We start from the raw sequence: 20,077 nt of genomic DNA on the forward strand, positions 1-20,077 counted from the left end.
GACATACTTGACTCTTTTATGCCTTTTTTCGACACAGTGCAATGCCATTTCAATGTTTTCAAACGTGCTATGAATCTTTTCGAGAACCATTTTTAAAGTTTATAAATATTAAGTTTCCAAACCATCTGAGGTAAGTATAGTATCACTGTTTTTATAATCTTCTGCCAATTACACAATTGTCACTTTTGTACGTAAAACTGAACACAAATACATAATTTTTTTAAATTCAAGTTCAGTGTTGAGTGAACCCAGAATTCAGCACACAGACTCAGATTAAAAGCTTTATTGCAAAACTTGGTTTCCAGAATTGAGATAATGGATGACGGGCAAGACCGCGGGTGAACATTCCTGGGCCGATCTGGTGGATGAACAGATGAGAACGGGGAGCTGTGTTTGACAGCTGAGAGAGTGAATGGGCAGGCAGGAGATCGGGAATCCAGAAGAGCTGACGGGGAGATGGAGATCTGAGCACAAGGAAACAGATGAGGGAGACCATGGAAGAACAAGGAAGGTCTAGATGAGAAGTGATAGTATAGAATATCAAATAATGATAGTAAAAAAATCAGGTAAAGTGTGTTGGAAAAACTCCTGAAAAGCCATAGTGTATATATAGTATGTCAAAAAATCCCATAGGAAAGACATAGTACAAAAATGTAGAAAAAAAGTCATAGAAAATGCATAGTATTATATGCGGAAAAAGTCATTAAAATGCGTATATGTATAAATATGTAAACAAAAGTCATAGCATAGTTTGTTGAAAATAAGCCAAAGTATAACATGTCAGAAAAGTCCAAACAAGTCATGAAATATTCATAGTATAGTATGTTGAAAAAGTCACAGCATGTCGAAAAACGTCATAGTATACCATAAAAAAAATAAATCATAGTATAGTATGACATGAACTAGTCGTACATCATAAAAAGTCCAGTCCAGTAAGTCATGATAAAAAAGTACTTTTCTTCGGAGTGATCTACCTGTTGTGAACTTGCTGTATGTTCCGTTGTCCAGCGGGATCTTGCTGCTCGAGCAGAAAGCCAGTCGTCTCTCTCGCCACCTACGAACAAACGCAACGTTTAGTCTCCTTATTCAGATCGGACCACCTTTCCTCCACTCCATTTACAGTTTACAGTTATACTGGTTGTCTAGATTTGTATTGTCATACATTAAACTACCCAACAGTTTACAAAAGGTACAGCTGAAAGTTGGTTAATCGACTGACAGAAAATTAACTGGCAACTATTTTGAAAATTGTAATTTCATGTAAACGTTTGCTGCTTTTCCTTTTAATAATGTTCAAAATATGAATGTATTGGTAACAACGTTGAGGTTTAACTAAAGCACTGACGGTGTCACTTTGGGCTCTGAGTATTTGTGACCAACATTTCTCACCATTTACTAATAATCATCAGATTAAACCATAATGAAAAGAATCAGTTTAAAGTTCAAAATGAGTTCCACCTCAACCAACAACAGTAAAATCCTGCTTTTACATTAATGCACGAGTAACAATAATCCAATGAGATATACTATCTATATATATATATATATATATATATATATATAGAGAGATATATATCTATAGATATATATATATAGAGAGATATATATCTATAGATATAGAGATAGATAGATATATATCTATAGATATATATAGATCTATATATATCTATAGATATATATCTATAGATATATATATATATATATCTATAGATATAGTTTTATAGATGTAGTTTTTAACTGTCAGATTCACCAGTGAAAGATGAAGATGATGAGGATGAGCACGAGGGACACCAGGTCAGTGAGAATCCACATCAGGTTGTACTCGTCTGGACTCTGAGAGACACACAGAAATACAAAAAACAAGGAAGTCAGTATTTCCCACGTAGAGAAACTATTGTCTTAATCTGATAAGTATGTATTTGTGAGCCTGCATGTTCATATATGTTCATGTTCGATAGCTTCACTTCACACAGGACAAACAATAGGCTTTATGGTTATTTAATGTAGATTATTTACCGAATTATCAGTAGAATCCCTGTATTGCAACAGAACATTTTGGCCTCATCGCCCTGGAGCAGGTACCTTAAATGTGTGCTTGTGTGCATGAATCTGTGTAAGTGTTACCATGAGGAAGAGAGGCGAGCTCATGTTGCTGAGGAGCTGTGGAGCGTTGGTGGTGACCGACTGCACACCAGCACACCAGGCCAGAGAGAAGAGCCACGGCTGGCTGATCACATACAGGTTGGTGGTGATGTTCGCTGCAGCGTACTCACTGCACACAGGTGAGGAGAGGAGTCATGATGTGTTACGAAACACCTGGGAGGAGGGAAGGGGGGGGTGTATTAACACTCACACACCTGGTGAGCTCAGTGGACATGGAGCTGTAGTGCAGGTTGAGCGTGACGATGTGGTTGCTCTGGAGCTCCTCTAGAGGGAGCCGACTGCCCGACGTCTGCTGGAGCTCTGGATCGATGTCCTGGACCAGAGAGCGCAGGTCTGAGGGCAGCCACAGCACCTGGTGGATGAGCGTGTAAAGCACGTTGTAACCTTAAAAGTTTGTACATAAACAAAGTTTATTATTTATTTTATATTATCTTATAACAATGAGCTGAAACTCACAATGAAGCTCCATAAAACCGTGAGGAGCTGAAGGTTCAGCTGATCGTTCTCTGGACTGGAATAGAGGTCTCGTTCTGGACGTACTCACCTGCGAGGAGTGAATGGAGGACTCGTTCTGGACGACGTCCAGCGTGCGTTGGATCCAGGTGTCCCTGTACGGGTGGCCTCTGGGCGGACGGTAGAGATCAAAGATCACCCGTTTGTCTGTCCGAGCAGCCAGCTGCAGGAAGGCCTGCAGGCTGCAGACGGTCTGCTCGGCTGCCTGCAGTCGGTCGTCTGCTCCCAGAGAGCCAGCTGTACCGAACGGGTTGTGCTGGAAGTGGACAACCATCAATACCTAATTAACAACACGGTGACATAACGGGCAGGTCAATGTGTTCTTCATCGAACGGCTGATGTTGTAGTACGCGTTGTAGTGATGAGGAATTAAATGCCACGTGTCATCTGTACACACAGCTGTTGATCCATGTGTCAGTTGATGACGATCCATGTCCATCAGGGGGCGACTCCTCTGGTCGTATAGAAGTCTAGTCTAAAATGACTCTACTTCTCTCTTGATTTATTCCCTCAGTAAACATTGTAAACATGAGTTTATGGTCTCAATCTCTAGTTTCCAGTCTTCTTCAATACAGCATGATGTTCATTTAGTACATTATGGTCCATTTAGAGTCAAACAGACCATAAAGCAGGGGATGATTTAGGGGCGGGGCTACACGGTGATTGACAGGTCTCTCTACCAGAGACGTATACGGCGTCTCTGCGTCACTCCTCCTCAGTCCTAATATGGTCATTTCCGTTCACTGGTTGCATAAAAACAAGATGGCGACGGCCAAAATGCCAAGCTAGAGGCTTCAAAACATCAGACACTCGGTACAATAAAGTACTGCGGTACATTTTCTACTGGATGTGACTCACGGAGAGGAACCAGGCTCCGGCGTTCAGGCCCTCCAGCTCGGCCCACGTGAACATGGCCGCCGGCGTGTCCGTCCGATTGGGGAAAACCTGGCGGATGTTGGTGGTCCGTCGCAGCGTGTGGTCATGCATCAGGAAGGGGACCCCGTCGACGCTGCAACCAGCACATGACGACAGCATTGAGACAGTGACAGTACGTTTGATATCGATGTTACTGAAGTCCAAGTAGAAATAGAAAGTGTAGTGTAGAAGTGTGCTGAAGGGACAGGAAGCTATGAATTCATAAATTCACCATAAACATCCATCTGCTGACTGACCTGATGGTGACGTCCGTCTCCAGACCGCCACTTCCGGCCTCCACGGCCTTCTCAAACGACATCAGTGTGTTTTCTGGAGCCAGCTGCGAGTGGATTTACATCCGATAAACAATCAATAATCACACCATCGGTACAGTCAGTAGTAGAGGACATTACTCTATCAGCTAGTAGAGGAAACAGTTACAAAAAAAAGGGGGGGAATGCATCGTCTTTGTGTTTCAAACACACAGGGAGAGGAAGGATGTGAGGAGGGTTCCTGTATAAAAAAAACACTTGAGACACACAGAGTCCCAGAATATATTTAATATCACACAGCTCTGCATGGGGCTGCCCAATATGGTCTCTGGTTTTCAGCTGCTCAGATGTGAGAATCTGCTGCTTTTCTTGGTCACATGTGACACTAAATGTAAATTCTTCTTCTAAAGCAGCAGCTGCAATACAAAATGGAAAGTATGCAAAATTTAGAGTTCACATCTGGTGGTAATTTCTAGAAAAAACTCGGACCGGATCTAGCTCAAAAAGACAACAGTGTATCCATCTCCTGGTGGACCAGCTGAACTTCTAAACTCACCTGCATTTGATAAGTATCTTGTTCTTGCCTTAAACTAAAGTGTCTTGATAGCTGTACTTAGGCCTGTCTCAGTGGCCTCAGTTGTGAAGTGCTGTCTGAGTTTCTGCTGGTTTGAAACTGCTTGTTTGATCAAGCCTTGTTTGCTGATTGCAAAGGCGGAGCTTCCACTCCTGGCAGACAATGAGCAATTAGTAGATAGCTGAACTTAACCACTGCTGGAAGCGTCAGCTTTCAAGCGTCTGTCAAACGAAGGCAACAGGCTGACTTTTTCAAGCCCGACTTCGTCAAGCTAAGACTTCTCGAGCGTGTACTACCATGTGTTTGCATCCTATTTCTGTCCGGTCCTCTGCCCGGCGGTCATGTAGACACTGGGCAGCTTTCAGGAGCCGTGACCCCACTAACCTCATCTATCCTACTCTCTCAGCTCGGGGCGAGCAAATGGTGGCGGGGGGGCTCTGGAACTGCCAGTCGGCAGTGCCAAAAGCTGAGTTCATCTCAGGTTACGCTTCTTTGCTCTCCCTTAACTTTCTTGCTCTAACTGAGACCTGCATCACACCAGAAAACACCAGCACACCTGCAGCTCTGTCAGATGTGTACTCTTTCTCTCACACTCCCAGAGCTGCGAGGCGGGGTGGTGGTACTGGCCTGCTAATTTCCCCAAAATGGAAATACTCTCTTGTCTCTGTTCCTCAGTTCTCCCCGTCCTCTTTCGAATTTCATGCTGTTACTGTCACTTATCCAGTCAAGCTCACCACATTAGTCTCACACTTCCATGACAATGGCTCGGCGCTCATCCTGCTCGGTGACTTCAACATCCAGACCGATAAGCTTGAACCTCTTCTTTCATTCCTCTCCTCCTTTGACCTTTACCACTCTTCTTCTCCTCCTACCCACAAGGCCGGCAACCAGCTGGATCTTATCTTCACTAGGCACTGTTCTACTGCTAACCTCTCTGTCACTCCCCTCCAGCTCTCTGACCACTATTTCATGTCCTACTCCCTCTCCCTCTCCTCTGCCCCATCACTTCCTCCACCTACCCACATGGTTTCTACCCGGAGTCCCTCTCCCTTGCTGATCTTTCCTCTTCTGTCACCTCTGCTCTCCCTGACCCTGAATCCTTCTCTCTCCTATCCCCTGACACTGCTACTGATCTTCTCCTCTCCACCCTTACTTCTTCTTTGGACAAACTCTGTCCCTTGACCTCCAGGCCTGCACACCCAACTCCACCTGCCCCGTGGCTGTCGGACTCAGTGCATACTGATAGACGGAGCCTAAGAGAGGCTGAGCGTAAATGGAGAAAAGGCAAACTCCCGGAGGACCTTCTTAACTTCCAAGCTCTTCTTTCCACTTTTTCCTCCTCTCTATCTACTGCTAAGCTGCGTTCTTCCGCTCTAAAATCCTAACCTCTGCTTCCAATCCTAAAAAAACTCTTTGAAACTTTCACTTCACTCCTTCAACCCCCACCCCCTCCTTCCTCCCTTATCCCTGATGATTTCGCCAACTTCTTTGACAAGAAGGTCAACGATATCAGATCCTCCTTCTCTCAGCCCCTCTCTCCCTGTTCAATCCTGCCCCCACAGCTCTCCCTCCCATCTCCACACCCCATCTTACCCTTTCTGGCTCCTCTCTCCCCTAACGAGGTCCTCAACCTTGTTACGTCTAACCGCCCCACCACGTGCTCCCTTGACCCGATCCCTTCCCCTCTTCTTCAGTCTATTGCGACTGAACTCCTTCCTTTCCTCACCCACCTCATCAACACATCTCTTGTTTCAGGATGCTTTCCCCTTCTGAAGAAACCATCACTTGACCCCTCTGATGTCAAGAACTTCAGACCGGTTTCTCTTCTACCCTTTCTATCCAAAACACTTGAACGTGCTGTCTTTAACCAACTGTCTTCCTATCTCCACCAAAACAGCCTTTTGGACCCCCACCAGTCCGGGTTCAAAGTGGGTCACTCGACAGAGACGGCCCTCCTTGCGGTGACAGAGTCGCTTCACGCCGCGAGAGCTAACTCTCTCTCCTCTGTCCTGATTCTCCTGGACCTGTCTGCGGCGTTTGACACTGTGAACCATCAAATCCTCCTCTCCACCCTCGAGGGGATGGGCGTCTCAGGCTCTGCACTCTCCCTGTTTGCATCCTACCTGACGGGTCGATCCTACCAGGTGACCTGGAGGGGGGCCGTGTCGGAACCACACATGCTGACTACGGGGGTTCCGCAAGGTTCAGTCCTGGGCCCCCTTCTCTTCTCGCTCTACACAACATCTCTGGGTTCTGTTATTTGCTCGTATAACTTCTCCAACCACTGTTATGCCGATGACACCCAGCTGGTCTTGTCATTTCCCCCCGGTGACACCCAAGTGGAGACGCGCATCGCTGCGTGTTTGGCTGACATCTCGAAGTGGATGACGACACACCACTTCAAGCTCAACCTAGACAAAACTGAGCTACTGTTCCTCCCGGGGAAGGGTTGCCCGCACCGGGACCTGTCCATCACCATTGATGATACCGTGGTGACGCCAACTCGGACTGCGAGTAACCTGGGTGTGACCCTGGATGACCAACTGTCATTTTCGGCAGACATTTCATCCGTTACACGCTCCTGCAGATTCCTGCTCTACAACATCAGGAGGATTCGTCCCTTCCTCACTGATGAGACGGCGCAGGTTCTCATCCAGGCTCTTGTCATCTCCCGCCTGGACTACTGCAACTCTCTACTCGCCGAGAGCCCCGGCGTCGGCCATCAGACCTCTGGAACTTGTCCAGAAAGCCGCAGCTCGCCTGGTGTTCAATCGCCCCAAGTTCTCCCACACAACTTCCTTTCTCCGTTCCCTACACTGGCTACCTGTAAGAGCTCACATCCAGCTTAAGACTCTGGTGCTAGCCTACAGGGCAGTGAAAGGAACAGCTCCTTCGTCTCTCCAGGCCATGGTCAAGCCCTACACCCCCGCCCGACCACTTCGCTCTGCTGCCTCGGGGCGATCGGTTGCCCCGTCGCTCAGAGGTCCTGGCGGCCGATCGACCCGGTCACGGCTGTTTTCTGTCCTGGCCCCACAGTGGTGGAATGAACTTCCCACTGACGTCAGGACAGCTGCCCATCTTTCGGTGCAGGCTGAAAACCCACCTCTTCAGGAAGTGCTACCCTGAGCCTTCCACTTAGCACTTATTGTATTCATACTAGCTTGTTGCACTTATTGTATTCGTATTACTTATAGCACTAACTGTTTTTCTTGTTTCTGCACTGTACTTTGGCTCTGAGTTATGCTCTGCTTCATGCGCTTAGATGCTTGTTTGGAAAAGGAAATGTACTTATGACTTCTGGTGACTAGTAGTTCTTTTGATTACCAATGTTGATACACTTATTGTAAGTCGCTTTGGATAAAAGCATCTGCTAAATAACTGTAATGTAATGTAACAACAAGAGAAGGAATTAGCCGAGCTTGTTATTTTGTACAGTGTATATATATATATATATTTCTATATTTCTGCTCACCATGGGCGCTCCTCTGTGGCCGATGAGGGCCGGGGCCGGGCCCAGGGTCCCGTCCTCTTTGATACAAGGAGAATATAAACCGAGGGGCACCAGGTAGAGGGCCGACAGGATGGACAGGTACACCCCCACGACCAGGCCCCGCCTCACTGGAACACAGACTCTTTATTATGTGGAGTTACATGCTTATATCTTTTTTTTTAAAACTAAGCGATATTATTTTGATACGGTGGGATGAGAGGTTTTATTTCAAGTGACTCTTGTTTGCTTCAAAAATACTGGTTCATTACAACTTGTTTCATTCTTAAGGGAATAGTTCAGCATCTTGGGAAATAAGATTGTTTTCCTGCGTAGAATTAGATAAAAAGATGAAGTGTAAAGAATAGTTTTTGTACCCGATTCCAGTCTTTGTGCACGTCTTTATTTACCGTAAAGACGTGAATAAATATATATTCCAAAATGTCAAACTATTCCTTTTAGACCCAAATCTTGTTTGCAGTCTACAGATATTTATACATATTTATATCCATTGATTCAGCATCACCTTTTCAAATCAAATGACACAAACTACAGCTCACCTCTGCTGTTCATGCGAAAGAAATGCAACGCTGTCGGCCAAGCCAGCGCCGTCATCAGCAAGACTCCGCCCACGTGTAGGTAAGGAGCAGTTACCTGTCGTCAGGACACAGAACAAAGCCTGGTGTCAGGAGGGGAACCACAGTGAGAGTGAGGAGGAGGAGGAGGAAGGAGAGAGTCACCTGGAAGGAAAGGAGTAAAGTGGTCCACTCTTTACTCCACAGGTCAGATAAGACGGCGGTGGCCACGATGGAGAAAGTCAGACTCACCAGGATCCCGATCTGACAAAAAGGAAACGTGTCATCCATCCACCAATGTTTGCAGTCGTGAAGTTCTACAAATGTCAAAAGGTTTCATATCTGTTTTAGAATAATATAAATTTGTGATATAGGTCCGCTTTGCTTCGGTCATTTGGCGGTTAGTTAAGCAGCAGTAAAAGTATGAATACCACACTGTGAAAATACTCTGTTACAAGTAAAAGTCCTGGATTTAAAATGTAACTAAATCTATTCAAGTAAAATGTAGTTAAAGGTATTAAAAAGCATAAAAATGTCTGTCTATATTCTGTCATTAGAGTACTTTTACACGCTTGGCACACAGAAGTTTCAGTTGGTTGCAACCTGCAAATTCTCCGCTAGATGGCGCCAGATCCTCCACACTGGCCCTTTAAGTGAATTACTTGAGTAAATGTACTTAGTTACATGCCACGGTCCGGAACATTTTGTATGAAAGTGTGAGCATAATAACTACGCTGCTGTATTCTCCTCAGACACAAGAATTAAAAACTGTAAATAAATAGAAACATGGCTTCAGCAGCGGTTACCTTGTGGCTCCAGTGTAAGTAGAGCTTCTGGCCCTCTGACAGCAAACACACAGCCAGCAGCTGCAATCAGACACACAAACATCTATTCAATGTTACGGGTGATATAAAGGGTGTCTTTAAGGAGATCATTTAAAGAGATCAATGGCTATGTGAGGATTTACACTCCACAGAGAAGCTGCACTGTCTACACCAGACCAGCGCGGTAACTATTCATTTAAACAAAGCGGACGACACCTGACAGCCAGACCCTCGGTGTCCTGTTTTATCCTCACCATGAGTACGGTGACGTAAGTGAAGAAGACTGCAGCGATGACCAGCAGCACCACAGACCAAGGAAACCAGAAGCCCAGGTTCCCAAAGTTAAACCTGCTCAGACATCAAGAGACGAGTCCGACACACGAGTAAAGAAAAACAGACAGACGTGATTCAAATCAGGATCCAACGATACGAGTGTAGACACAGAGTCTGTGCAGAGAGATATGAAAACTTCTTATTAAAGAAACAATCTCTTTGAAAATGGTCTCACTCATCAGCTGTTATATATTGTGTTTAATCAAATTACCAGTTTATTCACACCTGTTGTATTCTGTTTTTAGTCTTAATTTACATACATACATACATACATACATACATACATACATACATATATATATATATATATATATATAGTTTAAATATTAATCTGTTGAACAAAGTGGACTGCCTTTGGGTTCTGAATCCCCAGAAACAAATATTGTTGCATTATTTAAAAGGAATTTCAGAGAAAAGAGACTAAAAGCAAAGTTCTACTGCAAACCTACTTTAAGTTTGTGTACTTTTTAACTGTTGGAACACACTTCTAACTTCTTGTAATGTGTTTTGGTGTCTCAGCTTTTATATATTTTAAATGAGTAAACCGTAAATCTGGAGCCAGTTAGTGCGAGTTAGAATAAAGCACCGGCAGAGAGCGAGAGAGAGAGAGAGAGAGAGAGAGAGAGAGAGAGAGAGAGAGAGAAAGAGAGAGATGAGCGGAGGGTTAATAAAGGACCAGCAGCACCTCCACACTGATGTGTCGCTCATCAACAACCCACCAGTCAAAGTCATTGTAGTCGTTCTTCGCTTGTCCCCAGAAGTATAGAAACACCAGCGTTAAGCAGAAAGTCGCCACGAGCAAAGCGAAGCTGACCCCTTCCAGCTGTCGACAGCAGACACAAACGACATGAAACACAAGTTGATTTCTCTCTTTAAGCTGCTCTTTGAGTTCCTCTATTTCCTGCCTGCTGTGAGACAGACGACGGATCTTTGACCTCTATATGGAGAGAGAGGAATTCAAACAATAAAGCTGCTTGGTTGAAAAAAAAAAATAAAGCTCCGGTCTCAAAGTGCATCGTTCTGTACAACACCAGTTCAATAATGAAGCAACGTGAGCTTTTAAAAGTATTTCATTCTTTATTAATTGACTGTTTCTACTTAACTGATATTGATGGTTAAACTGGTGCAAAAGGTAAAAAATAAAGCAGAGTACCTTTAAGTTCTATACTTAAAGTACATTTAGCTGATAATACCTCTGTAGTAGTGGAGGCAGGATAACTAAGTATATCTACACTGTAGTATTACTATATTATTTCCTCCACTACTGTTTCTTGTGGTGAGGTTCACTCAATATAAACGTATGTTGAATTTTTCATGTACAATTCCCCACCAGTTTCTCTAGACTTTTATTTTGGTAAGTCTTTTGACCACCGCAGTAAACTTAAACTCTCCTCCTTCAGTACCACTGTGACTCATATTACCTCCACACACTTATACCTGCGCCCCCCCCCCCCCCCCCCCCCCCCCCCCCCCCCACACACACACACACACACACACACACACACACACACACACACACACACACACACCACAGGTGACCGGAGCGCGTCTCCGCCTCTGACCTTGTTGCAGCAGCAGTCTCCCGGCCGCGTGCAGCTCCTCTCGTGGCGTCTCCACCGGCAGCCGTACAGACCGGACAGACACGACACCAGCGGCCGGTGGTCGGAGCGCCGCAGCAGCTGAGCACGAAGACCGCGCAGCTGACCGAACTGCAGCTGAGACAGCGCGGAGGCCATCGGATCTCACACACACACACACACACACACACACACACACACACACACACACACACACACACACACACACACACACACACACACACACACACACACACACACACACACACACACACACACCGAGACACACCGAGACACACCTTTACATCCTGAGCTCAACTCACCTGAAACACAGAAACACAACTCAGTACTCACAGTGTGGGGATGTAACCGAGTACATCTACTCAAGTACATATCTGAGGTACTTGTACTTTACTTAAGTCTTTTTCTTCTCATGCTACTTTCTCCTCAAAGAGAATTATTGAACTTTCTACTTCACTACAAATTCATATTTTGAACAAACATAACATACCGAGATTTTATAAAACATGAAGTTTTGTCATAAATTAAGAAAATAAAATAAAATAAAATTAAATCAAATTAAAATGATCAATCATATTATAATAAGTCAGACTGACAAGATAATTGACAGATAAATCCATAATTAAAATATTAATTTGTTGCAGTTTGATACAAATTAGTTCAAAATGAGCTCCAGCAGTAAAATCCTACTTTAATATCAACTCACGAGTAATAATAACAATATGATGGATAATAGTACAACAGTCACAGGAGACATTTTTCTGCATTTTTCTTTTAAGTATATTTTTCTGACTATACTTCCACGTTTTCATTTTAAAATGTAGTATTTTTAGTGAGGTATCAGTACCTTTAAAAAAAGGACTTGAATACTTCTTCCACCACTAAACACTCGACACAGAGACACGTTGATACAGAATAAAAGTCAGAAATAAGTACATTTGCTTGAATTAGGACACGTTATAGTAGTATATAGGTACCACCATTGCACGTGCACGTTTACTGAACAAGTTTAGCGCGTGCACGTGCTACAATTTGCATAATGCGCGTGCGTTTTATGCAAAGAAAAAAATAATTGTCTAATCAACCAAAAATTTCGCGGACCCCCTTGCAGTACTTCTGCGGACCCCCTAGGGGTCGCGGACCCCCTGTTGAAGACCTCTGCTCTATTCTACTGTTATATTCACATTTCTGTGCTCACTTGAAACATAACAATCCTAAATCCTCTTTGAATCTCAGACTTCTTACGACAACAAGCCTGCAGCTCCAGCAGCTCACTGTTACGGGTCGTTTTTGTTTCTTTGGGCAGGAAACCAACAGAAACATCTTCCTCGCTGCTGAGTTTCACTTCCAAGATAAGTAAAAGATGGTTTAGTCCTTCGCTGTAAAAGGTTTCTTCACACATATACGACCGCTGTTGTGTTTCAGGTTTATTATCTTTGCTGGAGAACAAAGGACAGAACAAAGGATAGTCCTGCTTTAGAGGGGATTGAAATTATACTTCTATTGCAATCCACTTCAATAAGTGTTGTGCTCACACGTGGTATCGTTATGAAATAAAACAGAAGAGTTACAAGTCATTCATCAGCATGGAAACCTTTTATATATATCTTCTGTAACCTAGTACTTCTGTGGAGGTACTTTATTACTTCTGTCTGTCGTGGTTACACCTGTTGTGTAAGATTATAAACTCGTGATTTACACCAACAAAGAAATACTTGATGCACAACAGGACTGTTTGCAGCCTGACAAAAACAAAGCTGCCAGTTAACAATGTGCAATGAAGGTGCTCTTGAATTGAAACTTGCAAAAAGTCTATTTAATAATCCAACGCTTTTCTATATTATCGTCATAACCAGAACATAATTTAAGACTAACGTCCTGTCGTTATGATGGTCAAATCCCCACATATGTTACATTTATTTTATATGTATTATTTATTTGTTATTTATTTTGCGGCTTTATTTGTGTGTAGTGTGTAAGCGGAATTTAAGTCTGGATCCTACTCATTCATAAAAACATAAAATAAACATAATCAGCTTCTCGCTTTGGTCACAGAGCACGATAACACCTAAATTGACGTATTATTATAATGAGGTCTGGCGTCACACTCAACATAAAAGAAAGAACGGGACCTATTGTTTGCAGCTAACGTTAAAGCATGAAGCAGCACCTCCATTATATCTGGTGTCAGCGCGTATTATTCTGATATCAACGTGTAGCGTCGGTTATTCTACCTCCACGTAATCCTCCAGGTCGATGAACGGCAGAAGCAGAAGCCGCAGTGCGCTGTTCGTCCTCGGTCACCCGATGAAGAGCCGCTCGGAGGATGAGGACGTTAAGTAAAGCTAACTCTGGTTAGCTTACACGGGTACCGGAAGCCAACACGTTAAACGCCTTCAAAATTAAAGCACGAGATTTTAGATTTAGTTTATATTGCGAATTATAACGGCGTTTACTGTACGGATATTTGAACGGAAACACACAAAATATTGGTATTAATGTTAACTAAACTTCGGATTATTTTTCAAATGAATACATCATTCAATTTGACGAGGTAAGAGTCAAATGAAATGCCACAAGAACAAAACAATTTATTTTGAAAATTATAACAGAAATGAAGATACTGTAAATTCTATGCAGCTTCACACAAGCTCCTGTTGATGCCCGATACCTCTGTATCACCGACCGCCACCTGTTGCCTCAATGATGCAAAAACACACCAACATCAGGGGATTCTGGGAGAAAATGGATTCTTATAATAAAATATATAATTGTATTATTATAAAGAAAGACATTTTGTTTACAGGCAGATATTAATACAAACGTAAAATGTATTTTTTTTAAAAATTCATTCTTTCAAAATAAAAGATGTTTTATTATCTGCTTAGCTGTGGATTTGTTGTTTCAAGAGTTTAATATAGAGGGCAAAGTATGACAATATGGAAAGGATGAAAATAGATTAAACATATTAAAACATTAATCAACAAAGAAAAACACACATGTAAACAGAACGGGCAATATCGAGGTCTGCAAATTTAAGGCAAATCACTAAATCTGGACACACTATATTAGATTATTAATCTCCATTAAAACAGACTATTATTTCGTGGAGGATTATGTGCATAAAGGGGCTACAGTTCAGCACGTTAACCGCATAGTTTCATGTCTAATCTAGTCTGCTGAAGTACAGAATCTATTCAGAGGAATATGGGTCACAGTCAAAATAATTTCACAATAAAAGCTGGTTTTGTACATGTGCCTCCTGCGGTTGTCAAACAGCAGCTTCGGTGTCAATAATGTTTTTCCTGAAGTAAACTTCCCCCCAAGCATCAAGTACATCACAATATACAACAGCACATCCTGTTTCCTGTCAAAATAAAATCTGGTTGCTGAACGTTAGAGCTCTATTGACTGAATGTAAAGGAGGACACTCTAAAGCAGGGGTATTCAATTAAAGTTCAGCGAGGTCCAGTTGGAGAGAATTTCCTCATCCAAAGGTCCGAAACACCAAATAATGTCTTAACTTGCGCTGTGATTTAGTTCCATGTATATTGAAGTAGCCAACAGTTGTATTAACGTCTGTATGTAGTCAACATCTGACTGTCAAATCAAATAAAGAAAGTTCAATTGAATAATATCTAAACAATATTTATTGTCAGATTTCAAATTGAACTGGATTCATTATAAATAATATATACTCTAATAATAAATAAATGTTCTCTTAAGTAAGATGTGGGCTGAATTAAAAAATGAAATACATATCAGTGAGCTTTTGAAAAATGTGACTCTTAAAATAAAGTACTTAATTAATTAAAATTAATCAAAAAAGCCCCGATATCCATATTAATTTCTTCTAAAAAGAGAAATTAGTGTGCAGGGACTTTATCTGTGTTTATTGTTACCACTTGTTTCTGCTCTATTCCTCTCCGTTAACATCATTGTTGGACGGTGAATTCATGTTTTAGGATTCTGATCTTTTTGGGCTCTTAGATCGTTTATTTTTTGTACCTTCATTTCGGATTTGAGTGGCTACGTTTGCTCAAAAGATGTGTGCTTTGTCTCGTGGTGGCGCTTCACATTACCGCTTCTAAACTCACTCCACGCTCTCTGAACATATGAGACGTACTGCTTTTGATCTGCCCGTAGGAAGAATGTAGATATACGAGTCTGTTCATTCGTGGTTAAAGACTGGTCCCTCTGGTCACGTGTCTCTTATTAGAGAACACCGTGTGAAATAACTTCTCTAACTCACGTACTTCTCTGACTGGAGTTGTGACGCTTATAGGAATACACATACAGTATATGACTTATATGACTTTATTTTGAAGGCGTAACCGCCTTGCTTTCTGTTTCACAGCGCGCGGCTTTGACGCAGCTCTCCGCAGCAAGGAGCAACTTTGACGTCGAAAAGAACAGCTTGTTTATAAGTAAGTTGGATTGTACCGTGAGGTCGGTGTGAACAACCGGAGGTATGACCGACCTGTTCGTCTCCATGGCGGTGTTGGGAGCCGCGGTGCTGCTCAGCGAGGCGGTCCGCCGGACGGCCGCCGCGCGTCTTTTCCCGGGAGTTTACTGGATCTACCTGCTGGAAGCCGCGTCCACCTTCCAGCTTTGCAGCTGCACGCACGAGCTCAAGCTGTTGTGTGAGACGGTCCAGCTGGGTCCGCCGGTCGGCCTCACCCTCACCTACGTCGTGACGGTCATCCACCTGACAACTTTCCGCGGGGCCACGTGCAATCCCAGCGGGGCTCTGGAGTCAGTTTGCCGCGGGACCAGCGGCGCCGGAGCGGCCGCCGTCGTCGTCGCCTGCCAGTTCGCCGCTGCGGTCGCCGCGCAGTTTTTCGCCGCTGCCGTTTGGTCGCTCGGTCTTTCCGACGTCCATGTCCGACACCAGAGGTTCGGGTTCCGGTGCTTCGACCCCCTCGGCGGGACTCTGCTGGAGGCCGCGGCCGTCGAGCTGGGCTGCGCCTTCGCGGTCCGAGCCGTCGCCATGCACGTTCACAGGCTGGACGAAAGACTTCGCGTTCACATCATCGCCGCTGTCATCACCGCGATGGTTTACGTAGGTGTGTCTGATTACCTGGTGGTTTACCTGCGACCAAGGCTGGAACTATAAAAGAGAAGAAGAAAACCCAAAACAGTATCGGCTCATCATGGACTGGACCCTAATATACTCTATATAATTTTAATTATTAAATATAATAAATTATTATATATAATTTGAATTAGTATATATATATAATTTTAATTATTAAATATAATATATTATTATATATCATTTTAATTGTTATATATCATTTTAATTGTTATATATAATAATTGAAAATATAATAGAAGTCAATACAACAATAATTCAAAATTAAACAAATAACTATACAGTAAAAGTTGATGCAATGAATGACAAAGATTTTTAAAATACAATAAAATTAGATTAAAAACATTTTTAGGGGGATTCAAACTTTTTGTAAATTACGTTAACCTAATAATCAATGAATCACTCCAACTCTTAACACAAACAAGTCTATACACTATAATTAATTGAACGTGTCCTAATCAAGAAAACACAACAGACCTGGTTTTTTTTCTGTGCTGGGTACTTGAACGTTGTTGTTGTTTTTTTTAATCTCCCTCCTGTGCAGGTGGAAGTATTTCAGGCGGCATCTTTAACCCCATCCTGGCCTTCTCCGTCCAGTTCCCCTGCAGCGGCCACACCTACCTGGAGTACTGCTTCGTCTACTGGCTGGGACCTGTCTTAGGTATACGGAGCAGGAGTGGTGGATTCATGTTTACTTTTGAAGGCGTTGTCTCCAGTCTTTAAATATCTTCGCCTGATTGTCTTCCACTTGTGTCTCACTCAGGCGTGGCGAGCTGCATCCTGCTGTTTGAGAAGATCGTCCCTTTCCTCTCTGGGAAGAGCGCCATCGGGCTGGACGTCCCCGCTGTCCAGAAGAAGAAGACACAGTAGCATCGGAGACGTGAGGACCGGCACATACGTTTGTGTCTTCAGCTTTTTAATTCCACGTGTCTGGATCTTATTGCCTTTTTATAGCACAACGAGGCGTGAGAGGTTAAAAACAAAGCTTTGCTTGAATCGGTGGGTTCAGAGTTAAACGCATAACTCTGAGTCTGTTTAATGAATGTATAACTCCAGAACGTGCCTGAGAATCACGACGTGTTCAAGTTCTCTTCAGTATCAAAGTAGCTCTGTGACGTCTGTGTGCAAACAGGAACTGCTAATGGCTAATTCAGCTTACTTTTTTGTTATTGTAGTGATATTAAAAAAAAAAAAAAAAAAAATCTTGTGCCCACAAACGCACAAATCACAGCTCTGAAAGTACTAAACATTCATGCCAAGGTTATGAATTTAATTTTGACTTAAAAAGGACCCATTTTATAGCTAATAAACTTAACCGCTAACTTAAGTTTTGCCAAATTTTTCACACATGAAATACTGTCAGAAAAAGCTCATCACTTTAGAAGAAGTGTTACTCAACTGTGACTCACTGCAACCATACGGAAGTACAAAATGTAAAAAATATTGGAACTTTTTAAAGCACAAAAATCAACTGCGCACAGAACAATAAAGAAGACACGTGGTTAATGTTTGACGTTACCACTTTTGACATTCATCTTTTATGGACTTTGGTAGATTCATGAGCACCTTTTTTTATTTATTGTCACTACATTTAACTTTTTTTCATCTCCTCAATGTCCAAGTGACATTCCTAAATAAATGCAACAATACGCGAACCAAGCCATGTGTGATAAAACTCAGGTTTATGTGTGACATAATAACTGACATTACAACTACTTTTTTTTTTTTGTCTTTTAAATGGGAAAGAAGAGGCTTTGAGTTGAAGTGAATTAGATGTGAAGGAGTGTAACGTTTGGAGGTTTTGTCTGATTTGAATGTGGGTGTATTTTGTGGTCAAAGCATTAAACTCTGATTAAACCAAAAGGTTTCTGGGACATTTGACTCGTAAACATTGGTCAAAGAAAAGTGGATTTTCACTTTTTTTTTTTTTTTTTTCTTCTGAAGTTTTGATGACCAAAGCTTTAAACTTCTGCTCAATCTTTACGTTTCCCTGCATGCATCATGTTTGATCATTTACTGTTTATCTCCAATATGGGTGAAGAGTTAAAAGTATATTTGTGTAATATTATGCATTGGATACTGTTGAATTTCTGTCTCTCCTAAAACTGTAGAAACTTCCATTTCTCTGTGAACCAAGTACAAATTAATTCACAACTTTAAATACCTCTAAAGTCTGGATGATGATGCATTTTGTTTCTTGTATGATTATTTGAAATAGGAATATGAATAAAAAACATCAAAATGTACAGTATATTTTTAGAGAACAGGCTTTGAATAGTGTTGTAATTTAAATGCATTTGTAATATCTTATATGGAATATTTTCAATAAAACATCTATTTTAAAAAGCTACACATTGTATGGTTTTCATTTGCTAAAGTACTTTTGCAGAACGGCCCATTTCAGAACAACATATATGGTATTATTATGACGCATTAATGTGTACATTACTTGAATACTGCTGCTGGTAAACGTCCGGCTAATTCTGTATTTATTTCTATATATTTAAAGTAAATCATGATATAATATAATATATTGATTATATTTTGTATTGTTAATCTGAATCGGGACAGTAACTAAGCAATGTAGAGTGAAAAGTACAATATAAAGTAGTAGAAGAAAATGGAAATACTCAAAGTCAAGTACAAGTACCTCAACATTCCATTTAATTACAGCGCTAAGAACCTGCTGATAATGTTTGTTGTGTGGATTTGGGACACACTTAACAATGTTATGAGGTCATTGTTCCTTTTGGTCTCTGCATTATCTTTTGTCATTTAGAATGTTGATTCTATTATTTAATAAAACCAGAGAACGTGGATTAAGTTAGTCTCCTTTGTGGTCCTCGAGAGGGATTTGGATAATCCCAAAAAAGAAAAAGACCATAACCCACCTCCAGAGCGTCCTCCTGGTACTTTGGCCTTCATGGTATCTGTTACACAACCTGACCTTTGTGCCCTCACCTCCTCCCCTCCTTTCCTTCTCTCCTTCTGACTCAGCTAAATCTGTTCAACGCTGCAGCATAGTTAACATTTAACACCTCGACGACAACGTGCTGCATCAGCGCCTCTACTGACAGGAAGTATTCAGATCCTTTTACCAAAGTAAAAGTACTAATAACACACTGTGAAAATACTCCACCACCAGTACAAGTCATGCACTCAAAACCTTACTTCAGTAAAAGTATTATCAGCTAAATGTACTCAAAAGAAGGAAATGTAAAAGTACTTATTGTGCAGTAAAGTCTTTTATTATTATTTATGTTTCTGGATTAATATTCCTGCTGCATTACTGTGTATTTTGCATGTTTTTAAACTAGTTTAATCTTCATCAATGCATCATATTCTATAAATTCATCATCTGTCCTGTGAGAACCACGAATCTCTAAAAAGAACAACTTTGTGACGATGTGTTTTTCAGCTGATCCAAGAGGCTTTTTAAAGAGTTTATTTTAAGAAGTAGGATAAAGGAACACTTCATCCTTCAGTTTATCACAAACATTCATCCTCAACACATCTGGAGATACAGGGTTTTCACTGGACAGGAAGAGGATGGAAAACATCTGAGAAGTAACTAAAGCTGTCAGATAAATGCTGTGGAGTAGAAGTATAAAGTTGCGTAAAGTGGAAATACATACGGAAAGTACAAGTACCTTGAATGAGTACTTAAGTACAGTACTTGAGAGTAAATGTAGTTACATTCCACCACTGACAGGCAGCCAGAAGGGATG

The 20,077-nt window shown here is 42.0% G+C and overlaps 2 protein-coding genes across 5 annotated transcripts; one reads left to right on the forward strand and one right to left on the reverse strand.

Moving 5' to 3' along the window:
* Positions 1–268: 268 nt before the first annotated feature.
* On the reverse strand, positions 269–15,824 carry LOC137890781 (glycerophosphodiester phosphodiesterase domain-containing protein 5-like). Of its 4 annotated transcripts, XM_068734991.1 has the most exons (17): positions 13,489–13,573; positions 12,500–12,693; positions 11,219–11,556; positions 10,376–10,479; positions 9,578–9,671; positions 9,306–9,365; positions 8,665–8,763; positions 8,485–8,578; positions 7,910–8,055; positions 3,849–3,931; positions 3,535–3,685; positions 2,708–2,932; positions 2,358–2,515; positions 2,125–2,272; positions 1,751–1,833; positions 975–1,054; positions 269–464 (listed from the first exon to the last, which is right to left on the reverse strand). In XM_068734991.1, exons 3-17 carry the CDS (start codon positions 11,390–11,392, stop codon positions 283–285), a joined length of 1,881 nt encoding a protein of 626 aa, XP_068591092.1. In that variant the 5' UTR covers positions 11,393–11,556; positions 12,500–12,693; positions 13,489–13,573; the 3' UTR covers positions 269–282. The 4 variants fall into 4 exon arrangements, with proteins under 4 accessions (XP_068591092.1, XP_068591093.1, XP_068591091.1 ...); XM_068734992.1 differs by lacking the exons at positions 12,500–12,693; positions 13,489–13,573 and adding an exon at positions 15,735–15,824; XM_068734990.1 differs by lacking the exon at positions 12,500–12,693.
* Positions 15,437–18,699, forward strand: LOC137890782 (aquaporin-11-like). The gene is made up of 3 exons (XM_068734995.1): positions 15,437–16,320; positions 16,894–17,010; positions 17,113–18,699. The coding sequence occupies exons 1-3, from the start codon at positions 15,726–15,728 to the stop codon at positions 17,217–17,219; spliced, it is 819 nt and encodes a 272-aa protein (XP_068591096.1). The 5' UTR covers positions 15,437–15,725; the 3' UTR covers positions 17,220–18,699.
* The last annotated feature ends 1,378 nt before the right edge of the window (positions 18,700–20,077 follow it).

Source organism: Cebidichthys violaceus, unplaced genomic scaffold, assembly GCF_023349555.1.
Source record: "Cebidichthys violaceus isolate CVI_PGR_0920_01 unplaced genomic scaffold, fCebVio1.0.p SCAF_69, whole genome shotgun sequence".
Taxonomy (NCBI): Eukaryota; Metazoa; Chordata; class Actinopteri; order Perciformes; family Stichaeidae; genus Cebidichthys; species Cebidichthys violaceus.